The following is a 22,850-nucleotide window of genomic DNA, read 5'->3' on the forward strand; positions in this document are numbered from 1 at the left end:
TCAACCTCTTCCCTAGAGGATGAGCAAGCTGTTTCCATTACTTTGCCACTGAAAACGCTGCTGCAGTAAGCATCCTTAGAAATATTTCCTTCTGCTATATATTAACATTTTTATTTGTGTAAGGAAGCTTAAAAATAGAACCGCTTATTCAAAAGGTATAACCATTTTAAATTTTACTAAATACAGCCAGGTGATTTACAGAAAGGATTGTAGCTGCTCATACTTCCTCAATCAGCGCATGACTGCCCATTTTTCAGTACCAGTGAGCAGTGAATATTATTACTCTCTGAAATTTTTTGCCAATCAAACAGACGAAAAAAAATGGTATCTCATTTTAATTTTCATTTCCTTTCACATATTGGCTATTTGTAAGTACTCTTCTGTAAAATGTCCATTTCATTACAGGGTTGCTTATCTTTTTCTAATCAACTTGAAGATGCCCTGGTATATTTGAGATATGAAGCCTTTATCTGGTAATTCATGGCACTATTTCTCCCAACCTAGACTCATCTTTAGGTTTTGTTCAAGAATGCCTTGTATCACAGAAAAAATTTAATTTAATGCAAACCTGCCAATCATTATCCTTTATGGCTCCTGGACAGCCTGTATCAAGCTTCTAAACACATTCCCCTAATTTTTTTCCTATTGTTTTTGCAGTTTTACTTTTCACATTTATGTCCTTCATACATCTGGAAGTTACTTTTTAATATGGAGTGAGCTATGGGGTCTAGGTCTATTTGCAGGTAAACAGCCAACTCTAACAATTCCATTTATCAAGTGAACCATCCTTTCCCACTGAAATGCCTTGGTAGCATATGCCTGACTTACCTGGGCAGCCATGCAATCCTCACCAGAAATAAATTCTGTATTAAAGCATAAAGAAAGTCAAAGTGCCCTAGTCCTTAATATAAATATACAAATTAAACAAACAGTGATGTACAAAATTCAGAGTCAAGAATGCAGTAAAGGAAGAGGAACAAAAGAAGTGAAAAAAGACCAATGGCGGCTTCTTGATTTGCAGCTCTGGCCTGATCATGATGACACTCAGTCCAAGCAAGGGACAGAGAGGAGGCACCCACGGTGGAACAGAAAAGAATTCATTTAAGTCTTTGGCTCCCTCCAGCCCTTCCTGTCACAGAGCTTTCCCTGGTTGGTTTCATCCACATGCACTAAAGCCTGAAGCTCCCCCGCTGGACACTAGAGGGTCAGTCCTCAGGTCTCGAGACAGCTGTGTGTGGCTGGAACACTGCCAGAGTTAATGGTTCATTAAAACTGTGGACAAACTTGAAAACAGTGTTTTTCTGACCCAAATATCTAAATCAAGGCAGTTAAATGGTAATTCATACAGTGATTTAATAAAGGGATGGGCAGGGGCGCCTGGGTGGCTCAGTCAGTTAAGCGTCCGACTTCAGCTCAGGTCATGATCTCATGGCTTGTGAGTTCGAGCCCCACATTGGGCTCTGTGCTGACAGCTCAGAGCCTGAAGCCTCTTCAGATTCTGTGTCTTTCTCTCTCTCGCTGCCCCTCCCCCACTCACACTCTGTCTCTATCTCTCAAAAATAAATAAACATTAAAAAAATTTAAAAAAACTAAAGGGATGGGCAGTGAGGAGATGGAATAAGAGTTTGATTTTTTTCTTGAGCTCATAAAATGATAAGAGAAAGAAATTCTATGGGTCCAATGGCCTTGCCCAATCCTGGGTGAAGTGTACTGGAACCCTCCCTTCATTCAACCTATGTCTGTTGGTGTGTGTGTGTGTGTGTGTGTGTGTGTGTGTGTGTGTGTGTGTGTTTGAGTGAGAGACACAGAGACAGACAGAAAAACAGGGGCAGGGGAAGAGAGACCTATCCCTTCACTGATCTCTGGGACTTGGCTCACCCCTTCCTAGTCACACTGGGTCAGTCTAGAAATATAAAAAGTCGCTATTTAGAAAACCTAAAGATGAGTCATCCTCCCTATAAGACTAGCCAAGGAAGCTTTATATTAAAGCTAGAATATTAAAGAAGAAAGGAGACAGGCATCTAGTCAATCTGAATTATACCCAGTGACCAACAGGAGAGCATGAAATCGCCAGAATGCCTATATACTGTTTACCACTAACATCTCCACAGTGCAAATACTAAACACATTCACCAAAGCTTTTGTGCTTCAGAAACTACCCTCAGTGAAGAATGAAAAACAGTAAGATGGGTAAAGCATAGGGTAATACTCATAAAAACATCACAGAAAAACTTCCAATTTCTCATTCATGACTAGCTGGTTTGGGGTATCTCTATCATGTGCTAGTTCACAGTAAATAAAAACACTCCATAATTACCTCTGCCTTCTTTCCTCCATATGAAGAAAAAAAGAACACTTAACTTGTGCCTCCTGGTGAGCTCAGCATGACTGCTATCTCCACTTTTCCTGTCTTTCCTTTCTCTTCTCCTGATTGCCAGTATTCTTACTTCTAGTTGGGCTTGGAGAAGACCCAGGATGGCCCACCAGTGGCCTTCACCTCCTTAAAGGAAACCAGGCAACTTGCACCTAAAGGCATAATGGGCCCCCACTCTCCACCTCCCCGCCCCATTCCTGCGCCCCACAGACTCTGAGTACATGCAGAATGTAGAACCTGCTGTCTCACTCAGCACAATCTATTTAACCATGATCAGCACTATTCATACAGCACTAGGCCAATTCCAAACCAATAAATGATCCTTTTCACTTGATAAAGTACACCGACCACAAATCTATGCAAAGTGGGAAACAGGTTCTTTAAATTTTTAAGGACTCTCTGCAAGCTCTCATTAATATTACTTTGAAAAGAGGTGGGGGGGGGGGGGGGAGGGCAAAGAGCTCTAAATTGGTGTAGCCAGTATGGAAAATGGTATGGAGGCATTTCAAAAAATTAAAAACAGCAATTTCATACAATCTAGTAATTTCACTACTGGGTAGTGAAAGAAAACAAAAACACTAATTACAAAAGATATGCACCCCTATGTCTACTGCAGCATTATTTACAATAGCCACGATATGGAAGCAACCTAAGTGTCCATCGATAGATGAATGGATAAAGAAGATGTGGTATATGGGGCACCTGGGTGGCTCAGTCAGTTGAGCATCCGACTTTGTCTCAGGTCATGATCTCGCAGTTTGTGGGTTTGAGTCCTACATCGGGCTCTGTCCTGACAGCTCAGAGCCTGGGGTCTGCTTTGGATTCTGTGTCTCCCTCTCTCTCTCTGCCCCTCCCCCGCTCATATCTCTCTCTCTCTCTCTCTCTCTCTCTCTCTCAAAAATATATATTAAAATATTGTTTAAAAGAAAATTGGTATATGCATACAGTGAAATATGATTCAGCCATAAGAAAAGAATAAGATCCTGTCATTTGTGATAACATGGATGGATTTAGAGCATACTATACTAAGTGAAATAAGTCAGAGAAAGACAAATACCATATATTTCACTTATATGTAGAATCAGAAACACAACTGAATAAACAAGTAAAAAAGCAGAAACTGACCCATGAATACAGGTGGTTGCCAGAGAGAAAGGGGTTGGGGGGATGGGCAGAATGGGTGAAGGGGAGTAGGAGCTACAGGTTTCAAGTTTCAGAATGTGTAAGTCATGGGGATGAAAAGCACAGCACAGGAAATACAGTCAATGTTATTGTAGTTGCATTAAGGAAAAAAAGAAAAGATACAGCCTTATAACTCTCCTCCTAGCAGTATGAACAACTCCCCAAATAGCTGACAGGCTGAGATGCTATTGTGACTAGACCTCATGGAAAGTTCTCTCAAATTTTAATGAGGTAAATCATATTCCTTTGGAAGTATGAGCCCACTGCAAATGTTTTCATTTCAATACCTGATAGAGTATCAAAGGATAAAAATATCACAAGAAAGAAAATTAAACTTTCAACATAATAGGCTAATTTTGGCATCCAAAAAAACAGCATAGTGGCAAAGCAAACCTTGCTGGTAAAGCACCTAGGAATAAATGCAGACTCTAAATCAGACCCAAGAAATCTTACAACCATATCAGTGAGCTAGAGAACTGGCAAGAAGCATAAATCTCCACATCACTACAAAATTCCACTCCCATCCATCCACCACTGCCTTATACATAAACTGACCCACATGGGTGGCTCAATCGGTTGAGTGTCCAACTTCAGCTCAGGTCATGACCTCATGGTTCACAAGTTCAAGCCCTACATCAGGCTCACTGCTGTCAGTGCAGAGCCGGCTCTGGATCCTCTGTACCCCTCTCTCTGCCCTGCCCCGCTTGTGCTCTCTCTCTCAAAAATAAACATTAAAAATAATTGTTTTAAAGCCTCCCATTACTGGAAGGTATTTGTATCAATTGTATTAACAAATGGATATTCTTACTCACCTAGAAATTTACTTACTGCCAGGAAAAGGTACGGTGGTAAGGGCTGGAAGACACTGGAAACGGTGTATTTTAGTGTCTGCCTCATTTCATGACTTTATATTAGTTTGACAGTTAAATGCAGGAGGACTGCTAATAAATGAACACCTGATTCATGGCCCAGGTGATACTATTTGCTAAAGGCAATGCTCTCAAGACATTCAAGATTTTTGCAGTCTGATTAAAAATGGGTAAAAGTGATAAAGTTTACTGAGCTGAAGTTGCCAAGTCTACTAAAGCTCCCTTTAGAGAAGTTCTGCTGTGTGATACTAAACCCAATGTTTGTTCTGTGAAGCCTCATAAATGGAATAGTTATCACTCAAGTCACTCTTTTATCCTCCATCCTTAAAATTCTGTGATTTTCTTTAAAGACCACCGTGATCTTTGTTGACCTAACCCCAGAAATCTCCCAGAACCCATACAGTACATGGCAAAGCAACAAAACAGTAAAGCCTAAGAGACATTTTATTCACCATATTTCCTACACTATGTGCCTACTACACTGTGCTTAGCAATGAAATACAAAGATGAATAAGATACTAATTCCTGGGGCGCCTGGGTGGCTCAGTTGGTTAAGCATCCAACTTCGGCTCAGGTCATGATCTCATGGTTTGTGAATTCAAGCTCTGCATCAGGCTCTCTGCTGTCAGTGAAGAACACACTTTAGATCCTCTGCCCCTTCTCTCTCTGCCCCTCCCGAGCTCGTGCTTGCTCTCTCTCTCTCTCTCTCAAAAATAAACAAACATGAAAAAATACATTTAAAAAAAAATACACAATTCCATATCATATACCATAAACATCATAAAGTCATTGCCTCATAAGGGCAGCCATCAGTTGTTATAAAAGCTGATGTTAACGTATTGCTATTGATTCCATAAAGGGAACTATAGATTATAATATGGAACAAAAATAAAACTCCATGACTCCACTTTAAGGTGTCAAAGATCCCACCAGTATGCACACAATATGAAACCAACCTCGCGGAAGACACTGTGTGTTGCTCACCTATCAGCCATCACCCACTTCTTCCTTGCACCAGAACTCTTAGGGCTGCTGGGCCCCTCCCCAGTCCTAGGAGATGACCCTTGACTGTGCCAGACAGATATTTCCTACTTCACTTACTCAGGCACACCAGTGACTGGTCTACGGTAACCCAGGCCTGGCCAGTGAGGCAAAAGAGGATATACGAGGGGGCTCCTAGGCAAGGTTTTCCCCATTTTAAAAAATGACACACAAGAAAACTCCCCTTCCTGTCTGCCTTTGAATACAGCTGTGTGAGAATGTGATGCCTGGAACTGTGGCGGTTACCTTGTGACTAGGAAGGGACACGCCCAGGGAAGAAAGACAACAAAATGATGAAGGCAGAACAGAAAGATGGGAAGCACCTACGTCCTTGATAATGTCGTTATGCCACTGATTTAACCAATCCTAGACCTCTATAAAGAGATACGCAGTTTTACTCACTGTTCCTGCCGTATTTTAGTATTCTGTTACTTACAGTTGAGAGAATCCTAATATAGGCCCATTTAGGAGGGGGAAAACGAAAGCAGGGATTAGACAGGTTCAGACTCCAAAGTGATTTCTTCTTAGGTGATTGCGGAATGCAGAAAGGAAAACCACTTAACCTTCCTTCAGGTCATTTAGATCCCTGCCCAAAGATGCACGCCCATCAAAGCTAAAAGGAAAACTAAAGTAATCACACACAGAATTCAGCTGGGCTCAGCATAAATTGATTGTACTCTATTTTCTGAACCTGTGGCAAGATCAAATCACCCCACTAACTGTCGCCAAACCACTTCAAGTCCTCCAGAAGCATCACAAAGAAGCCTTTGGTGTACTATAATGTCCACAGATGCTTATTTTGCTTCACTTCTCTTTGCAATTTTGGACTAGAATGCTGGAGGCAATGTTAACCATGGCATAAAGATTACATATATACATGAATGTCCATATGTGGATAACCCATTTTTACAGAGTGCCCAATATATGCAAAATGTTTTTCTTGGGACCAATAAGGTGAAAGACCCCAAAAAATTAAACATCAAGAAACAGACCATCCTTTAGAACTCACATAACATGTGAAGTCTCTCTTAATGACCCAAGCTTATATCATCTCCCTCCCCTGTATGCAAAGACCATTCATCAGATCCTATAGTGTTAAGGGAACCTATAAAAATGATCAAAAAATATATATATATATAATATATAATGAATTTATTATATATATAATATATACATATATAATGAATTTATTAATTTAATATGCTGGAATAGTAGGATCAAAAAAAATGTAATGGAAGATGTTAACACATACTACTACAATACTACTGTTACTACTGGTAGCACTAACTGAGTGCTTACTTTGGGCCAGACATTATTCCAAAAACCCAAGATACAACTTATTGTATCCTCACAAAAATCCTAATTTGTAGATATTATTATCCATGTTTCACAACTAACAAAACTGAGACACAGAGAGGTTAAGCAACCTTCCCAAAATCACACAATCAGTGAGTGGCAGAGCCAGGATAACAATACAGGAAGTCTAGCTCCTGAATCCATGCTCTTATTCACTATGCTGCCTCCATAATTAGCTAACACTCCAAATGAAAATCACTCAGAATAACAATTTCAACTGTTATGAGTCATTTAATAATTATAATAGAAATTACAATACATGTCTTAAAATGAGTCAAAACCTGATTCAAAGTCTGCAAGGATATGAGACAGTCTATCTGTTGGAGAGTTACCAAAGATTTCAACATTACATGCTATGAAAGTGCATTTACTCAGATTCTGGTAGCTCCTGAAGAACTGTAAAATACCAGCTGAAGAGACATATACCATCCAGACTGATAAATTTCTTAAAAACATTTTATCATTCCTAGATCTATGAAGATCGCAGATCACCAAGGTATACAAGAGATGATCAAAACTGCCAAATGACAAAATTGTTACTGCAACACAAAAATTCAGAACTAAAGGGTGGACTTAACCCACTGAAAACATGGGAAATCCCTGGAGAATGACACCATTACCAAAGCTGCCCCTTCTCTGAAATGCTAGCTTTCACTTCTCCCACAAGCTCACAATCCTAAGATAAACATGAACTTGATATGTGTGTGGTTGTAAAAGATGCCATTTGTTAGAAATCTCAATTTAGTACTGTCGGTAACCTGACTTAGACCTAACTCTTCACTACAACTCTTATTTTGACACATTTAGAACCCTGATCACTTGCTCAGCACATGGTGAGCTGTATTATGTAATCCTTACAGAAACACATCTTACATTCCCTCCTAGCCTATAAACTCCCAAAGGATAGGATTTGCACTAAATGCATCGTGTTCCAACAATAACTACAACAAATGAGGAACCTAGTAGTCCAGTCACTCTGTAAATATCTGCTCAATCAGTGACTGAATAAGAAATAAATAATTTGAAGAAATAAAGGAACAAAGAACAAGAGGCAAATTGCAAGGCAATATATATCTGCCTGAGATATGAATGATCATGTGTCTTTTCCCCCAGATTACCTGGCACCCAGAAGAGTATAAAAGAACAAGCTGACAGTCATCTGGTGATTTTAAAGATGAAAAGGGAATTATTTCTCCATATCTTTAATCAAAACACCTTGACAATATCTGGTTATTCAACCAGTAAATTAAAGAATACAAGTTTCTCAGTGACCAAGTTTACATCCTTTTTATTTCTTTTGTAAGGAATGAGTGGAAATTAAATGTTAACAAGAAAAACAGTTCTGAGAATAAAATTCTGTTGTGCCTTTCCAATCAGCCTGAGGTTAAAAAGATGTCCATCGACAAAATTCTAGGATTACTAAAACCAAACTGTCAGCACACAAGCAAAACTGAAACTCAACTCCCTTTCCTGTTCTCTTTTATATATACCTGGAATGATAATACTGACCTACTTTACAGAACTGTCATGAGAATTAGTCAGCTTAAAAATGTCAAGCACATAGAAAGCGATTATAGTATCTATAGTTAACCACTCCTACAATTAACAAATGAAGGGAGTCTCTTGTATCACGATGCAAACCACTGCGCTAATTACTTAAAAGTAACACTGCAAATTTTTACAAGTCACAAATAACACCTCACATTAAAGAATATGCTTATAAATAAGTACATATTTTCTAAAACTTTCAAGTATCTTTAAAGAAAGTAGTCTGAGTACAGACAGGAAAAAGTAATTTTTGATTAACCATACCAGGAAATAAAATTATTAAATAATATTGGCTCCTGAACTCCAAACCTCTTGAATTAGAAAGCTGTCCACTCAGCTAAAAAGAAGTCATCACATTCCATAGGGTTTGATTACTACCTTTGTCATCACCATCATCAGAAAGGGCTGTGCAGCCTCCTGGACCACCTGCCACTCCTAATGAGGAAAGGATGGGGCTCCAAACAGTCCAATGTTGAGATCGGAACATTTCCTATGGCACTTTCTGCCTTTTATATCAGAGTATGCCCACAGAAATATGCACTTCAATAATAGGAAGTCATTATAAGATGTCTTCAATATCCTTTCAGCTCAGCTAGTTTGCTTTTTGGCAAAAGCTGATTAACATGACAGAGTTACTGTGTCCTTCAGATGCCCTCGAGCAACTTGATAAGATCGCTGAAAGTGTTACTTCTACCAGGGTTAGCAGCAACCACAGCTCTGGGAATTGCTGCTTTTGAAATACTCTGCTTTATAAACCTCATTTATCAAACAGCGGGAGAGCTGTTACATATGGTGATGGGCGTTATGGAAATGCTTAGGTTGAATACAAAGTGTGAATGTGAATCGGATTAAATTACCTGCAAGAAAGGGAGAAACTAAGTGAGGAGGAAGGAAAAGGAACCAATCATAGATATGAATCAAACAGGGTTGCACAAAAATATTGAGTCTGCTTACAAATGGTTATCCTTGAGGTTTGCTATGAAAAGGTTTCCTGAGATGTCAATGCAGAATTTTAAAATTTTAACATAGTCAAGTTAGATTAAATAATTGTACCTATCACAGTTCTTGCCTACTCAAATAGGAAGAAAGGTTAGAAGAGGTTTCTATAAATTCAGACATCCCTAATAACACAAGGATTAGCTTGGGCTAAAATCCCAATAGGAAAATTCAGAGTATACATGGGGAAAGGAGACTTGTGGATTACCTGAAGAATACAGTGCTGACAATGTGGCTGGGTAGAAATAAGAGAAGCACAGTAAACTAAGGTAAAATTCTTGAATTTTTTTTTTCTATGGGCAACCAGTTTCTATTTTAGTTTAATAAAATATTTCAAGATGTGCTTAATGTTCAGGTACAGCTTAGTAGCTTTACTTACAAAAAACCATTAATTAAAAGAAACATAATTTAGGAGGAAAAACTCATGTTTTGCTTCCTCTTTAAAAAAAAAAATTAAAAAGGAGGGGAGGCACACAAATCTTCCTATAATGTAGCTCTGTAACTCTAGGTTTCAGGAAATTATGAGATGAATTCATGGGCAAAAAAATGAGGAAATCAGTTAGTAATAACCCTACGATGCCCTTGTCACTGAAACTATCCCTGATTTTGGGGGAGAGGTAAGATTTACATCATCATGTAATAGGGAGAATGAAGGACAGAAAAGTCATATGGAAGAGGAATATGCAAAACAGTTACAATCCAACACTTAAAAAAAAATTTTTTTTTAATGTTTACTTTTGAGAGAGAGAGAGAGAGCAAGCAGGGGAGGGGCAGAGAGAGAGGGAGACAGGGATCTGAAGCAGGCTCCAGGCTCCACACTGTCAGCATAGAGTCCAATGAGGGGCTCGAACCCACAAACCATGAGATCATGATCTGAGCCAACTGAGCCACCCAGGTGCTCCAATCCAACACTTAAAAAAAAAAATCTGGACACTGAGTTTAGATGAAGCTTTGATACTGTGCCCACAAAAAATGCTTCTGGGAATCATAGGGCTCTTTGCCTTTGGCCAACACACAAATGAATGAGTCAGTGACATACCTAAGCTAGAACCCCAAGCTGCCCAACACACTGGGAAAATATGAGGCCTTTAATAACAAGGAGTTTCAGTATTTGATGAATCCTTGAACCGCCCTCTCCCCATCACACACAAACACACACAAAGTTGGTCACATAAGGGCAGAACTAAGAAGAAATGAGAGTACAAGAAAAGCACAGCAGCATTAGGAACCGCAAAAGCAATAGGAAACTATTAGATGTTCTCAAGGAGAAAAAAAACTCTTTAAAATCATTGTGTGTGTGCTTTATACCATTGCTATATCACAGGTACAGGAGTCCTCCATAAAAATAAATGTGTGTACTTTTTAACCATGCCAGTTAGACAACATGTATAAATTGATCAATTGGCAGGACAGACTCAAGGAAACATGTTCTAACAGAAGAGTTTCATCACAGTGTATCCCCTACCCCATCTTCTTCCATCTTTCCTTCCCCTTGCTCTTTTTAGCCTTTCACACCCTTGGTCTGGGCAATGATACCGATTTAAAATCACAAACCCACCCACTGCCCCCAGAAGCATCCTGAGGAAGTGGTCTGCTATCAAATTCCCTTCCCAAACACCACAGGGGTTATTTGGGGATAACATTCCTGCAGGCCAGGGCCAGCACAGGCGCCCTGAAACAGGGTCTGTCTGTCACTAACTACCCCTACCCGCCCCATGCCTAGCAGCTCTCCAGGTCACAGTTCTCAATAAACACACAGAGAAAACAAGCTCATTCTCTTTTTCCCACTCATTAAAAATAAACCCAAATGGTCCCCAATTTAGAACCCACCTACCAAAGAAAAAAGTTAAAGAGAGGGAGGTGCCCACCCACATTATCTTTCCATTCAAAGAGGCACTATTCCACAGCTGCTATGGAGTTTATAATTAACAGACAAGCTTAGCCAACAACAGAAATTTCTGGAATCTATTGTAATTTACACTACAGCCTTGCTTATTACAAATTTAGATTACAAGCATGGGCTGGGTTCTGTGAAGGAATCCAAAAGCCTTCTTGAGGCACCTCTGGCTCAAGTCTCTTTCAATCACTCAGCCTTGCCTACAGGGAACAGTTGCAGACCGAGGCGTTGGCCTGACTGGGTATGCAGGCAGAAGCTGTGACTGCTCCTGTTCACTCACTCGCAGAGCCCACAAACCTCCCACCACTAACTCTGTAGAGCTGTGTCAGAAGGCTCCACTGGAACAATGCCACATTGCACTCAGATGTTCACCATGGTGCCTCCCACAGGTCTTTGCTATCCTTGTACTGTAAGCTCTTTGTTTCCTTTCTCAGGTGCGACCCCTGGTTGAATCCTTTCACCTCAGGTTCTAAGACAAAGGTGTCCAAGGAGGCTGCCACAGAAGGCAGAGTCACAGAGCAGACAGACAGGAGGGCCTGGGCAGGGCAGATTCACAGGTCATAGGTAGCTTTGCAGAGTCGTCTTTACAATTCGAATCTACTGCATCAAGAGCTACACTAGGACAGGAAGTCCCCTTTCATAGGAAAGGGAATTGAGGCTCAGACATACAATCAGAGATGGGTAACACCTGCACTAGGTTTGTCTGACTTCAAGGTTCACCCTGTGTTCTCTCTGCAGTACTGGAAAGATCTCCTCCTCATCTTCCTTCAAAGACTGGCCAGGGTGAGTACAAATCCTTTAAGTACTATTGGTATGAAGTAGGTCTTACATGTCTCTAAGTCCTGGTTGAGTGTACACATTCCCATGGGAAAGACCAAGCTGTTGGACTGTGACTTGCCATTAATCCCTCTCTAGGCATTAACTGTTAGATACTGGCTCTCATTGGGGGCAACGGAGCAAGAGTACGGGTTTTATGTAAGACTCAAGTGAGTTTTAACAGGAGAAAGGGAAAGACCTTGGTTTTTAATCTTTTCCAAAAAAAAAAAATTTTTTTTAGAAATCAAAAACCTTCCTACATATTATACTTTCATATTAATTGGTAAAACACATAATGGATAGGATTTACTAACTCAATTATGAATTGGTAGCACCATTACTAAAATTTTATTTTAATGAATAGAATCTACTTACATTTGAAAACCTGTAGTATCAGGTGCATTGCACATGTAAATACACATGGCCCATGCTGAAACTCTTTCTGTGAAATCCCAAGAGTCCAGGGCCCTCATGTTAGAAAACCCCTGACTAAAACATTAGGATTTGCTCCAGGGAGCAGGCCTGGTGGGACATCTGAGGGAGGGCTCCAATGAAGGAACCTGGAGCAAAGAACAGGGAAGGAGCCCACATATCATACTTCACATACTTCGTAATTTTACTTCCTTAAGACCAGCCTGATAGCCCTTTATCCAATGATCAACATTATTAATTTATAAATTAATACTGACATTCGGACAGGTGAACTACGGAACACAGCCACTTGCTATTGGAGACAATAAATATGAGAAAGAAGGGAGACAGTGTGTCACAGAAAAAATTTAGCTCATCCTAATGCCAAACTGACCTTCCTAGATGAACACGAACACCTTCCTAGATAAAATCATCTAGAAAATCAGCAAGGCTCTTCTTTAATGAAACTTCGGGAGGTAGCCTCACTTGATTTGGATTGAATAAAAAAAGATAGTAACAAACAAAATGGCATATGCCCATGTTAGTGTAAAAACACACAACATGGTCACAATTGAAGACCCTATCTTACCATTTCTCACCACAAGGAGACTCATTTAAACATCATCACTTCTACTCCAAAATCCAACATTGAGAAGGTACCTCATAGATTCACACTACATGTATACTGAAGGTCAACCTTACACAAAAAAGGTAGGAAGAAAAGTAATTCAAACCAACGGACTTTAAATATGCACAGCACCTTTTACCCTCTATCACCAGTCTTGCCATACTATTGAACATTCCCTGAACAGTGGACTGCACCTTGATACCCATGCTTTTTAAAAAAAATAAATAAAAATGACTGGGTACACTCGGGTGTGTGCAATAAGCTTAATGTTCCTGCCACATTAATACACACACACTTGAAGTCTTACTCATGCTTCCTCCTTGACCCCCAAAGGCAGAAGGAATGAATCCCACTCCCCAATTCCCTCCAGCATACTCTTTGACTTACTTCAGACATCCTTCCACAGAGGATCCCTAGAGCCACATCATCACTACCTCCCACTTATCTACCTACTCACAACTAGCACAGCACTTAGCCCAAAATGCTAAACAAAAGCATGTGGCCAAAATAAACAATGAACATGCAATTAGGAAAAAAAAAATTAGGTGAAAATATTTCTGATATTGAGTGTATGAGGATTACAAATCCACAAAACGATCAAAATGTCTTAGCATTCAATCACTGGGGAAAATCTATTTCTTTAACTCTAAATTAGTCAACCTCTCTCCCCCAGTCAGTGATATTACATATGTCATCTAATAAGAGGAAAAAGGAAAAGTCTGGCTTTTTGTTCAAAGACTTGAATTAAACACAAAAGTTCCAAACAGTAGACCCCTGCACCCAGTCAGAGCCTCTTGAAAGATAAACACTAAAAAATCTTCCACCAGCTCTCCCCCTTTCCTCAGCCTTTCCTCACCAATCATCAAGGCAGACTAGGTGTACTCACCGGGCTGATTTCCTTCCCTCTCGTGGCCCAGCTGCCCCTTGGTGTTCAAACCACACGTGTAAACTTCCCCATCCTCCAGCAAGAACACGGAGTGGTTTCCTCCACAGGCCACTTCCTTGACGCTTCTATCTGATATGAATCCACACACCTGTGGCTCAGCCACAATCCCTTGCAGGTTGGTGCTGATCCCAGGTTGGCCCAGAGACCAATATCCCCAACATAACATTGTTCTTATCCTTCAGGGAGTCATGTAGCCGAGAAAAGAGTTCTGTAAAACAAGGTTAAAAAAAAAAAAAAAAGTCAGAGAAAATCACTTTTATTTATTTATTAAAGCTTATTTATTTTGGGAGACAGAGTGTGTGTACATATGCATGCACGTGCAGTGGAGGGGTGGGGAGAATCCCAAGCAGGCTCCGCAATGTCAGTGCAGAGCCCAAGGAAGGGCTTGACCCCAAGAACTGAGAGATCATGACCTGACCTTAAATCAAGAGTTGGACACTTAAACAACTAAGCCACTAGGAACCCCAAGGAAATCACTTTGAAGTAGTAAATAGAATCAATGAAAAAAAATAAATAAATAACACTCCCCTGGAGGATGTACTCTGTCTCATTCAAAATAAATAAATAAACTCTAATAAATAAAAATAAACTGGGGCACCTACGTGCCTTAGTCGGTTAAGCGTCCGACTTTGGTTCAGGTCATAATCTCACAGTTCATGGGTTCGAGCCCCATGTTGGGCTCTGTGCTGACAGCTCAGAGCCTGGAGCCTGCTTCAGATTCTGTGTCTCCCTTTCTCTCTCTCTCTGCCCCTCCATATCTCTCTCTCTCTCTCAAAAATAAACAGACATTAAAAAAATTAAATAAATACTAACACTCCCCTTAATATTCTTCAGATACCTTGCATGTCAAAATGATAACATAATATCACTGAAAATGTTCATAGTAATGATGCTATTTTTGTGTTTTATTAAGAGTTCAAAAAAATATTTCTAAACAAATTTTGTATTAATGAATAGTGAACACTGACACAATGTGATTTTTAGATCACTGACGAGGAACTCCGAGTACAGGAGAGGAGACTGGCTAAAACAATTTTGCAAACCATTATGGCAATAAGTATTTGGAAGTTACCCTCACAACTTCATCGTGTCCTTTCTCCTTGCACCTTTTGAATTTTCTTATTTCATTTTTTTTTAAGTTTATTTATTTTGAGAGAAAGAAAGAGAAAGACAGAGAGAGACAGAGACAGAGAATATTCCAAGCAGGCTCCACACTGTCAGAGCAGAGCCTGATGCAGGGCTTGAACTCATGAACCACGAGATCATGACCTGAGCCGAAACCAAGAGCCTGGCAATTAACCAAATGAGCCACCAAAGTGCCCCTGCCTATTTCATTAAAAAAAATTTTTGAACTAATTAACCCCTTTAGGTAGTCTATTGTTAGCTTGGATAGTAATAATTCACCACTTGAAACAAAAATGAAAAATGGGGGGGAAAAGGTTATCTTCTCTGCCATTTCTTCTTACACATCCTTCTGGCTCAGAGTCAAGCTTCACTTTCTACCTGAAAGCCTCTGGGGACCCTTCCAGCCACAGTTAGCCTGCATCCCTCTGACACATCTACTATACTGCCTTGGAGACTTTCTCAGTATCTTATAACTTAACTCCTCAGCCAGAATTTAACTGCCTTAAACAAAGACCACACAGTATAGCATATCTCTTTGAGTTGGCAGCTTCTCAATCAACTTTTGGCTGATTACTGCTGACTCCAGCCCAAAGTTTCACTACCTTTTAGAAATTTATGTTTCCCTTTCATACAAACAAAAACAAAATCTCATCCCTCTCTCCCAGTTCACACTCACCAGGATGGCTATAATCAAAAAGGGCAGTTAATAACAAATGTTGGTGAGGATGTATAGAAACTGGAGACCTCTACATTGCTGGTGGGAATGTAAAATGGTGCAGATACTTTGGAAAACATTCTGGTACTTCATCAAAAGACTGAACATATAGCTATCATATGATCTGGCAATTTCACTCCTAGGTATCCAAGAGAATTGCAAATATGCATCCACACAAAAATTTGTATGTGAATATTCATAGCAGCATTATTCATAATACCAAAAAGAAGAAATAAACCCAAACACCCATCAGTTGATGAATGGATAAATAAAATGTGGTATTTCCATACAATAGAATATTTTTTGACTACCTATGGTAATGTTACCTGACTTACTCTTTAAATTCTTAAGGCTTTCAGGAAAAGTACAGAAAACCGAAAATAAAATGTAAGACTGAAATTGCTTTCTTAACCAAATAGTTCTGTTTCTTCCCAAGATTCTTACTCCTTGTCTAGACTCTAGAACTAAAAGGATATTAAGCTTAAATGTTATTCTTTGAGTTAATTACATAGGAGGAGAGAGAAAATGCAAACTGGGGCAGGGGAGTAAGATATACATTTTAAAAGACCAGCAAGAGCACATAATCTTTTCATAATTTAATATTCCCAACTAACTTCTTCATTTTGAATGTTTCATGAATTTGTCCTTTCCCGCCACCTACCAATGATTACAGAAGCAGCATACAACCGTCACTGTGCCAATAAGCATTTTATATTATTATCTCATTTCATCTTCACAACAACCTTGTGCCATAAGTACTATTTTTAGCTTCATTTTCTGATAAAGCAAGCTTCAGAGAGATTGAGAAGCACGCCCAAGGTCACACAGCTACAAGAAGTAGGAACCAGGCTATGAATCTAGGCCTGATGCCAGTGTCCACAGTCTCATCTACTAGGCTACAACTGCCACCCAAGCTGATTTATAGGTCACTTACAGGAGCAAGAACACAAAAATTACTTGCAGAATGACTAACGGTAGTCAGTATACAATACAGGATGCCCAGTAAAGTTGAAAATAAAACTGCCCTCTGAGCGTGAAACTAGTCAGAATTAAGAGATAATGGCTGAGATTAGGCAGCTGTAGCATTAAGCCATCCCGTTAACCAGCCAAGTACAAACAGTGTGTCTAAAAATATGACATCAAGAAGCTATGATTGTATGTCTGCAAAAAGATCCATAAACAACGCTCACAGCAGCTTTATTCATACTAAACAAAAATGGCAACAACCCACATGTCCATCAACAGGAGGATGGATAAACAGATTGCAGTATATTCATAAAAGAAACACTACTCGTCAGTAAAACAGGGGGAGGGGGCATAGCTAAAATGTACTTCAAGTAAAAGAAAGCTGCAACTCAAGAGTGGCACCAACTGCTTTTTTACCCATGTCCCGAAGCCCCTCTTTATCTAGTAACAAACTCTCCCCTCTCTGGCACAAGGGTAAGCATGACCCTGGCCAAGGCATTCAAAGAATACCCGCTCCCCAACCCCCCCTCCACCCCTGCCACAAGCCATACACATGAGCCACACCAAGCCAGTCAGAGAATCCCACCCCTAAGCCACAGGCATGACCCACAGCAAACCAATCAGAGAACACCTCCTAAGCCATTGTGATTGGCTCAGGGATAGGTTCACACTCCCAGGGGGGCCAGAGTCCTTCCCCAGTAAGCTCACCAGAGCTCTGAAGGAAGGCTGCCTTTTGCCTCTGAAGGATAACTGAGGCTGCTGGAAGCTATGTGCCCTGCCACATGAGGACACGTATAAGCCATTATGACTCAGGGTGCCTGGGTGGCTCAGTTGGTTAAGCATCCAACTCTTGGTTTCAGCTCAGGTCATGATCTCATGGCTACGTGGAATAGAGCCCCTTATTGGACTCTGTGCTGCCAACACACAGAGCCTGCTCTCTCTCCATCTCTCTCTGCCCTTCCCCTGTTTGCTCTCTCTCTCAAAGTAAACAAACTTTAAAAAATTAAAATACATAAAGATAATTTTTTAAAAATCAAAATAGAGTTAAAAAAAAAAAGACATTATGATTCTACCAGCTATAAAGTTTCAAAGACAAAGGACAGAAAGGGTCCTAGTAACGGTACTTAGCCCTGGATCCCCTCTTGCCTGGTGCCAGCACTACTACCTTCACTCTCCCTTTAAAATTTTTTTTTTTCAACGTTTATTTATTTTTGGGACAGAGAGAGACAGAGCATGAACGGGGGAGGGGCAGAGAGAGAGGGAGACACAGAATCGGAAACAGGCTCCAGGCTCTGAGCCATCAGCCCAGAGCCTGACGCGGGGCTCGAACTCCCGGACCGCGAGATCGTGACCTGGCTGAAGTCGGACGCTTAACCGACTGTGCCACCCAGGCGCCCCTACCTTCACTCTCCCTAACAATAGCTGTACTTCATTGTTTGTGAACTCCATACTTGTGAATTTACTCACTAAAATTTATTTGTAACCCAAAAGCAATATTTGGGTCATTTCTCAGTCATTCCCAGACATATGCAAAGAGAGGAAAAATTTGAGTCACCCCTATATGCACTTTCCCAGCCAAAGTCAAATAAAATGATGTTCTCATTCTGTAAAAAAGTGGTCTTTCTGCAGTCTACATGTTTCTATATTTAAAAAAAATTTTTAAGTGTTTATTTATTTTTGAAAGAGAGAGAGGGAGAGCATGAGTGGGGGAGGGGCAGAGAGAGAGGGAGACAGAATCTGAAGCAGGCTCCAGGCTCTGAGCTGTCAGCACAGAGCCTGAGGTGGGGCTTGAACTCATGAACCACGAGATCATGACCTGAGCCGAAGTCAGACGCCTAACTGACTAACAGGTGCCACCCAGGTGCCCCCAGGTTTCTACATTTTTGTTGGTGATTTTGCTATGCCCCTGGGCCTGGTGCTAAAGTGCTATCTCTACTGTTCCTAAGTACAACAAAGCTGTGCTGTGTCTCACAGAGAAAATACATGTGTTGGACAAGCTTCAGTCACACGAGTTATAGTGCTACTGGCTGTGAGTTCAATGTTAATGAATCAATAATAGGATATATCTAAAAAAGGGAAGAAGAAATTCACTGATCTATACATGCAGCAACTCTGGAAAGTGCTAAAGTAACATCTGTACGGCATAAAGAAGCTACAGAAAAGATGTTCAAAACAGCTGAATCTGTGGATTCAGAGATGATTACAGTGTGTGGTGGACAGCACTGCTACAAAGCTGATAACCAAAGAAATATACTGTCACTTACTGAGGGTCAGAAAAATGTTAAAAATCCTCTTGACTAGTGTTAGAGCATAAAGAAATACTGCATACAATTAATCATTTGTAAGAAATGTATATTAAACTAGGTGTCTAAACAGAAATATACATAAACACACACACAAAAAGATTATACACTGATTGGTTGACCAGAGACTCTAAGCAAGAACCTAACTAACCCTGTATTTCTATAGAGGCAGTAGCTCAGTATTCACTAACAGCATTTGCAGCAACTTCATAGAACTACCGTGAATAATGAAAATCAACACTATCTAGACTGGAGTCTCCCTTTTTTATTTGTTTAATATTGTTGATATGGATTTCTATCATTTGATATTAAAAAAACCTCCTGACTGATCATATTAATAATTACATTATTAAGAATAACAGCAGATAAAACTTAATTTGAGCTTACTCTATGTCCGGCACTTTTTCTATGTGCTTCACAGATATTAACTCATTTAAACCTCTGTAAGGTGGGTGCTATTATCATGTCTAATTTCCAGATGAAAAAAAGTGGAACCAAAACAAAAAAAAAAGAGGGAAGCATAAGGGAAAAGAAAAAGACAGTGAGACAGAGTGAAGTGACTTGACTAAATCACACAACTAAGGGGGCGCCTGGGTGGCGCAGTCGGTTAAGCGTCCGACTTCAGCCAGGTCACGATCTCGCGGTCCGGGAGTTCGAGCCCCGCGTCAGGCTCTGGGCTGATGGCTCAGAGCCTGGAGCCTGTTTCCGATTCTGTGTCTCCCTCTCTCTCTGCCCCTCCCCCATTCATGCTCTGTCTCTCTCTGTCCCAAAAATAAAAAAAAAAAACATTGAAAAAAAAAATTAAAAAAAATAAATAAATAAATCACACAACTAGGTAAGTGGAGAATTAGGGTTTCAGCCCAGAGTCTGCCATATAATAAGGAACCTAGAAAACAGACAGCCATAGGGTCAGAACTTCCCAATGTCTCCAGCACTGTCCAGAGAGAAAGGGTACCACTACCAGTCAACCTATTTGAAATGCTAAGTAATCACTGCTGAATAGTGGAGGTAGGTAGATCAGACTCTGTTACATTAGTCATTAAATTCACTCAGCCACTTGCCTTGCTTAGATTCCATGATTAACAAGCAACCTTAAATAACTTGGTTTCCAAGGCAGCTTCTACTATGGGTACAGAACACTGTGACAGGCTGACCCAAAAGTCCCAGCCTTCTTGGAATTTCTACTTCTCATTATTAATTTGGCATCCTGAGTATATCAGCTTCTTATAAGTCTATTTAGCATGAGTCAGTCCTTAAGAGTCAGCTGAACTCCAGGTGCTTTGGCCAACTACAAGCCTGAATAAGCAGCCGAATGTATGGCCTCATCCTGATTTAACTACCATTTATTTCAAAAGAGACAAATACAACTATTGTTCAAAAAAGCTTCAAAAATCCTTCCCACCTGAGCTATAGTAATGGAATCTTCAAGTAACCAAATAAAAACTACTTACTAAGAGAAGTAATGAAATAGCAACCACAAATAAAATGTATTCCCATGAATGGATTAACAACCCTAATTAGAAATGTGATCTAGGTCATCATGGTGTTCTGCCAAAACTATACACCAGGAGGCCCTAAAATCATCTAGCTTGCAGGAGAGGAGTTCAATGCAGTGAAGAGAAGCAGCTATTAATACAGCTTTCACTTAAAAGTACATCCTAGAAGAACCCCCAAATCTAGTAGCAACTAGAAGACAGTCTCTCCTTTGCTGTCCTGTCTGCTGCTCCCTTGTGGTATATTCGATAAACCTCTATCTCCTTTAAAAAAAAAAAAAAATGGGACACTTTGCAGGCTCAGTCACTTAAGCATCTAACTCTTGATTTTGGCTCAGGTCATGATCTCATGGTTTGTAAGACTGAGTCCCTGTCAGCATGAAGCCTGCTTGTGATTCTCTCTCTCCTCTTTCTCTGCCCCTCTCCCACTCCATTTATTTATTTTGAGAAAAAGAGAGCAGCAGGCACAGAAAGAGAGAGAGAATCTCAGGCAGGCTCCACGCAGGGCTCAATCTCACAAACTGTGAGATCATGATCTGAGCTGAAATCAAGAGTTGGATAGTTGGCCTGGCCAACTGAGTCACCCAGGTGCCCCTAAATAAACAAAATCTGGTAGCAACTGGCATCCATGAATTTAAGGTTTATGTTCAGCCATGTTCATCAATGGCATTCTGCTCTCCCAGGTCCTTCTACCCATTTTTCCTCACTCACTGTCTCTCCCTTGCTCCTAGAGGAGTAGAATCTTTTCCTTCCTTACAGAACACAAAATTATGAAAGATGCTGCAGAAGAACACAGGACTGCACTCTAGTTCAGAACCTAACACCAGCCACTTCAGTCCCAGCCCCTCCTTTTCCTGCCTTATTTTCCCATCACAAAGCAAAAGAAGAAAGACGTTCTGTTCCTTCAATGGCACACCTGGTACTTTTCCCAGCCCTTCTCCTCATCTATTTTTGGTAAAAGATTCAGGATAATCTCATCAGGGTTTATTTAAGGGTCGAAAGGACTAAAGTTCAAGCCTGAATTAACCACATGCTAGCTCTGAAACGTTGGGGAAGATATTTAGCCACTGTTTCCTGTCTCTAAAATGGGGAAAAGAACGAGTGCTTAGCATGATGCCCCTATAAAGTACTAAGTGACCAATAAATGTCAACTGCTGTATCACTGCTACTCCCTAGTCCTAGTGCTCTTCCCGAGACCACAGCCAACAAGACAATTCCCAAAAGAGGCTGGGGGAATGACTCCTTTCTTCCTCCCTGCGGTTAGCATGAGCTATGTTCCTCCAAATCTGTGCTATAGCAAAGCACCACTACCGCCATCTGTCATAACTTCCATGAAGGGGATTCGAGGTTGCTAGGAGAAAGTTTTTTAAATTCTGCGTAGGGCAGGAGAGTATATAAAGCTCTTTTTATCAGTCCTAGCAAGTTGAGTGCTAAAAGATAAGCTACAATTCCTAAACTTTGTCTTATTAATCAGACTATGCCCACAGCAGCCTAACGACTGATTCTTATTCCTTGTCTGAAAGTCACTGAAACCTAAATAACACTCGGCAGGACTTGTAATCTCATTTATAAGATGGATAAGCTGCCTTTGAAATAAGCTTAGAAGCCATTTCCTAAATGGTGTACAGGGAGAAAGGGAGTCTTTTTCAATAGCGGGAAAAGGCAATGCCCAAGGCTTCAGTACTCTACAGGCCCTCCCCAAATCCAAGCTTTAAAAAAATTTGGAGCCAAAATTCAAATGCCAGTAACAAAGAAAATTCACTCTGGTGAATGTCAAAAATATTACTACCAGACAGAAATGGCACAGAAAGCAAAAAGAAGTTTTCAATAATGTGAATCCACTCCTTGCTGTTTTCTCTCTCTCCTTCACTTCAGCTGAGCTTTGGTTCTCTCTTTTAGCCAACACAGGAAACATTTCTACTCCTCCCTGATGAGCCTATTATAGGTGGTGCCTTCTTCATTACTTGGTGGTGGGGTTTCATGAAACCAGAACAATGATCTCTCCACTGTGTGTTTAAGCTGTGGGCTGCCTTCAAAAGACATTTGACCAGCCTGGCAAGAACTGAAAAGTGTGAGTGTCAAGTCAAAAATATGGAGCAACCAGGACTCTTACAGCTGGTGGGAGTGTAAATTGGCATAACCACTTCGGAAAACAAGTTGCCATTATCTAGTGAAGGTGAAGAT

At 40.4% G+C, this 22,850-nt stretch overlaps 1 protein-coding gene across 4 annotated transcripts in view; it reads right to left on the bottom strand.

Moving 5' to 3' along the window:
* Positions 1–22,850, bottom strand: part of HERC3 (HECT and RLD domain containing E3 ubiquitin protein ligase 3) — a 117,707-nt gene that overhangs the window by 89,985 nt on the left and 4,872 nt on the right. For all 4 annotated transcript variants that reach the window (XM_047855198.1, XM_047855200.1, XM_047855199.1 and 1 more), the window contains exon 3: positions 14,005–14,272. In XM_047855198.1, the coding sequence (XP_047711154.1) occupies positions 14,005–14,230 (226 nt within the window). In that variant the 5' untranslated portion in view covers positions 14,231–14,272. The remainder of the gene's footprint in view (positions 1–14,004; positions 14,273–22,850) is intronic.

The sequence above is a fragment of the Prionailurus viverrinus genome, chromosome B1, assembly GCF_022837055.1.
Source record: "Prionailurus viverrinus isolate Anna chromosome B1, UM_Priviv_1.0, whole genome shotgun sequence".
Lineage (NCBI taxonomy): Eukaryota > Metazoa > Chordata > Mammalia > Carnivora > Felidae > Prionailurus > Prionailurus viverrinus.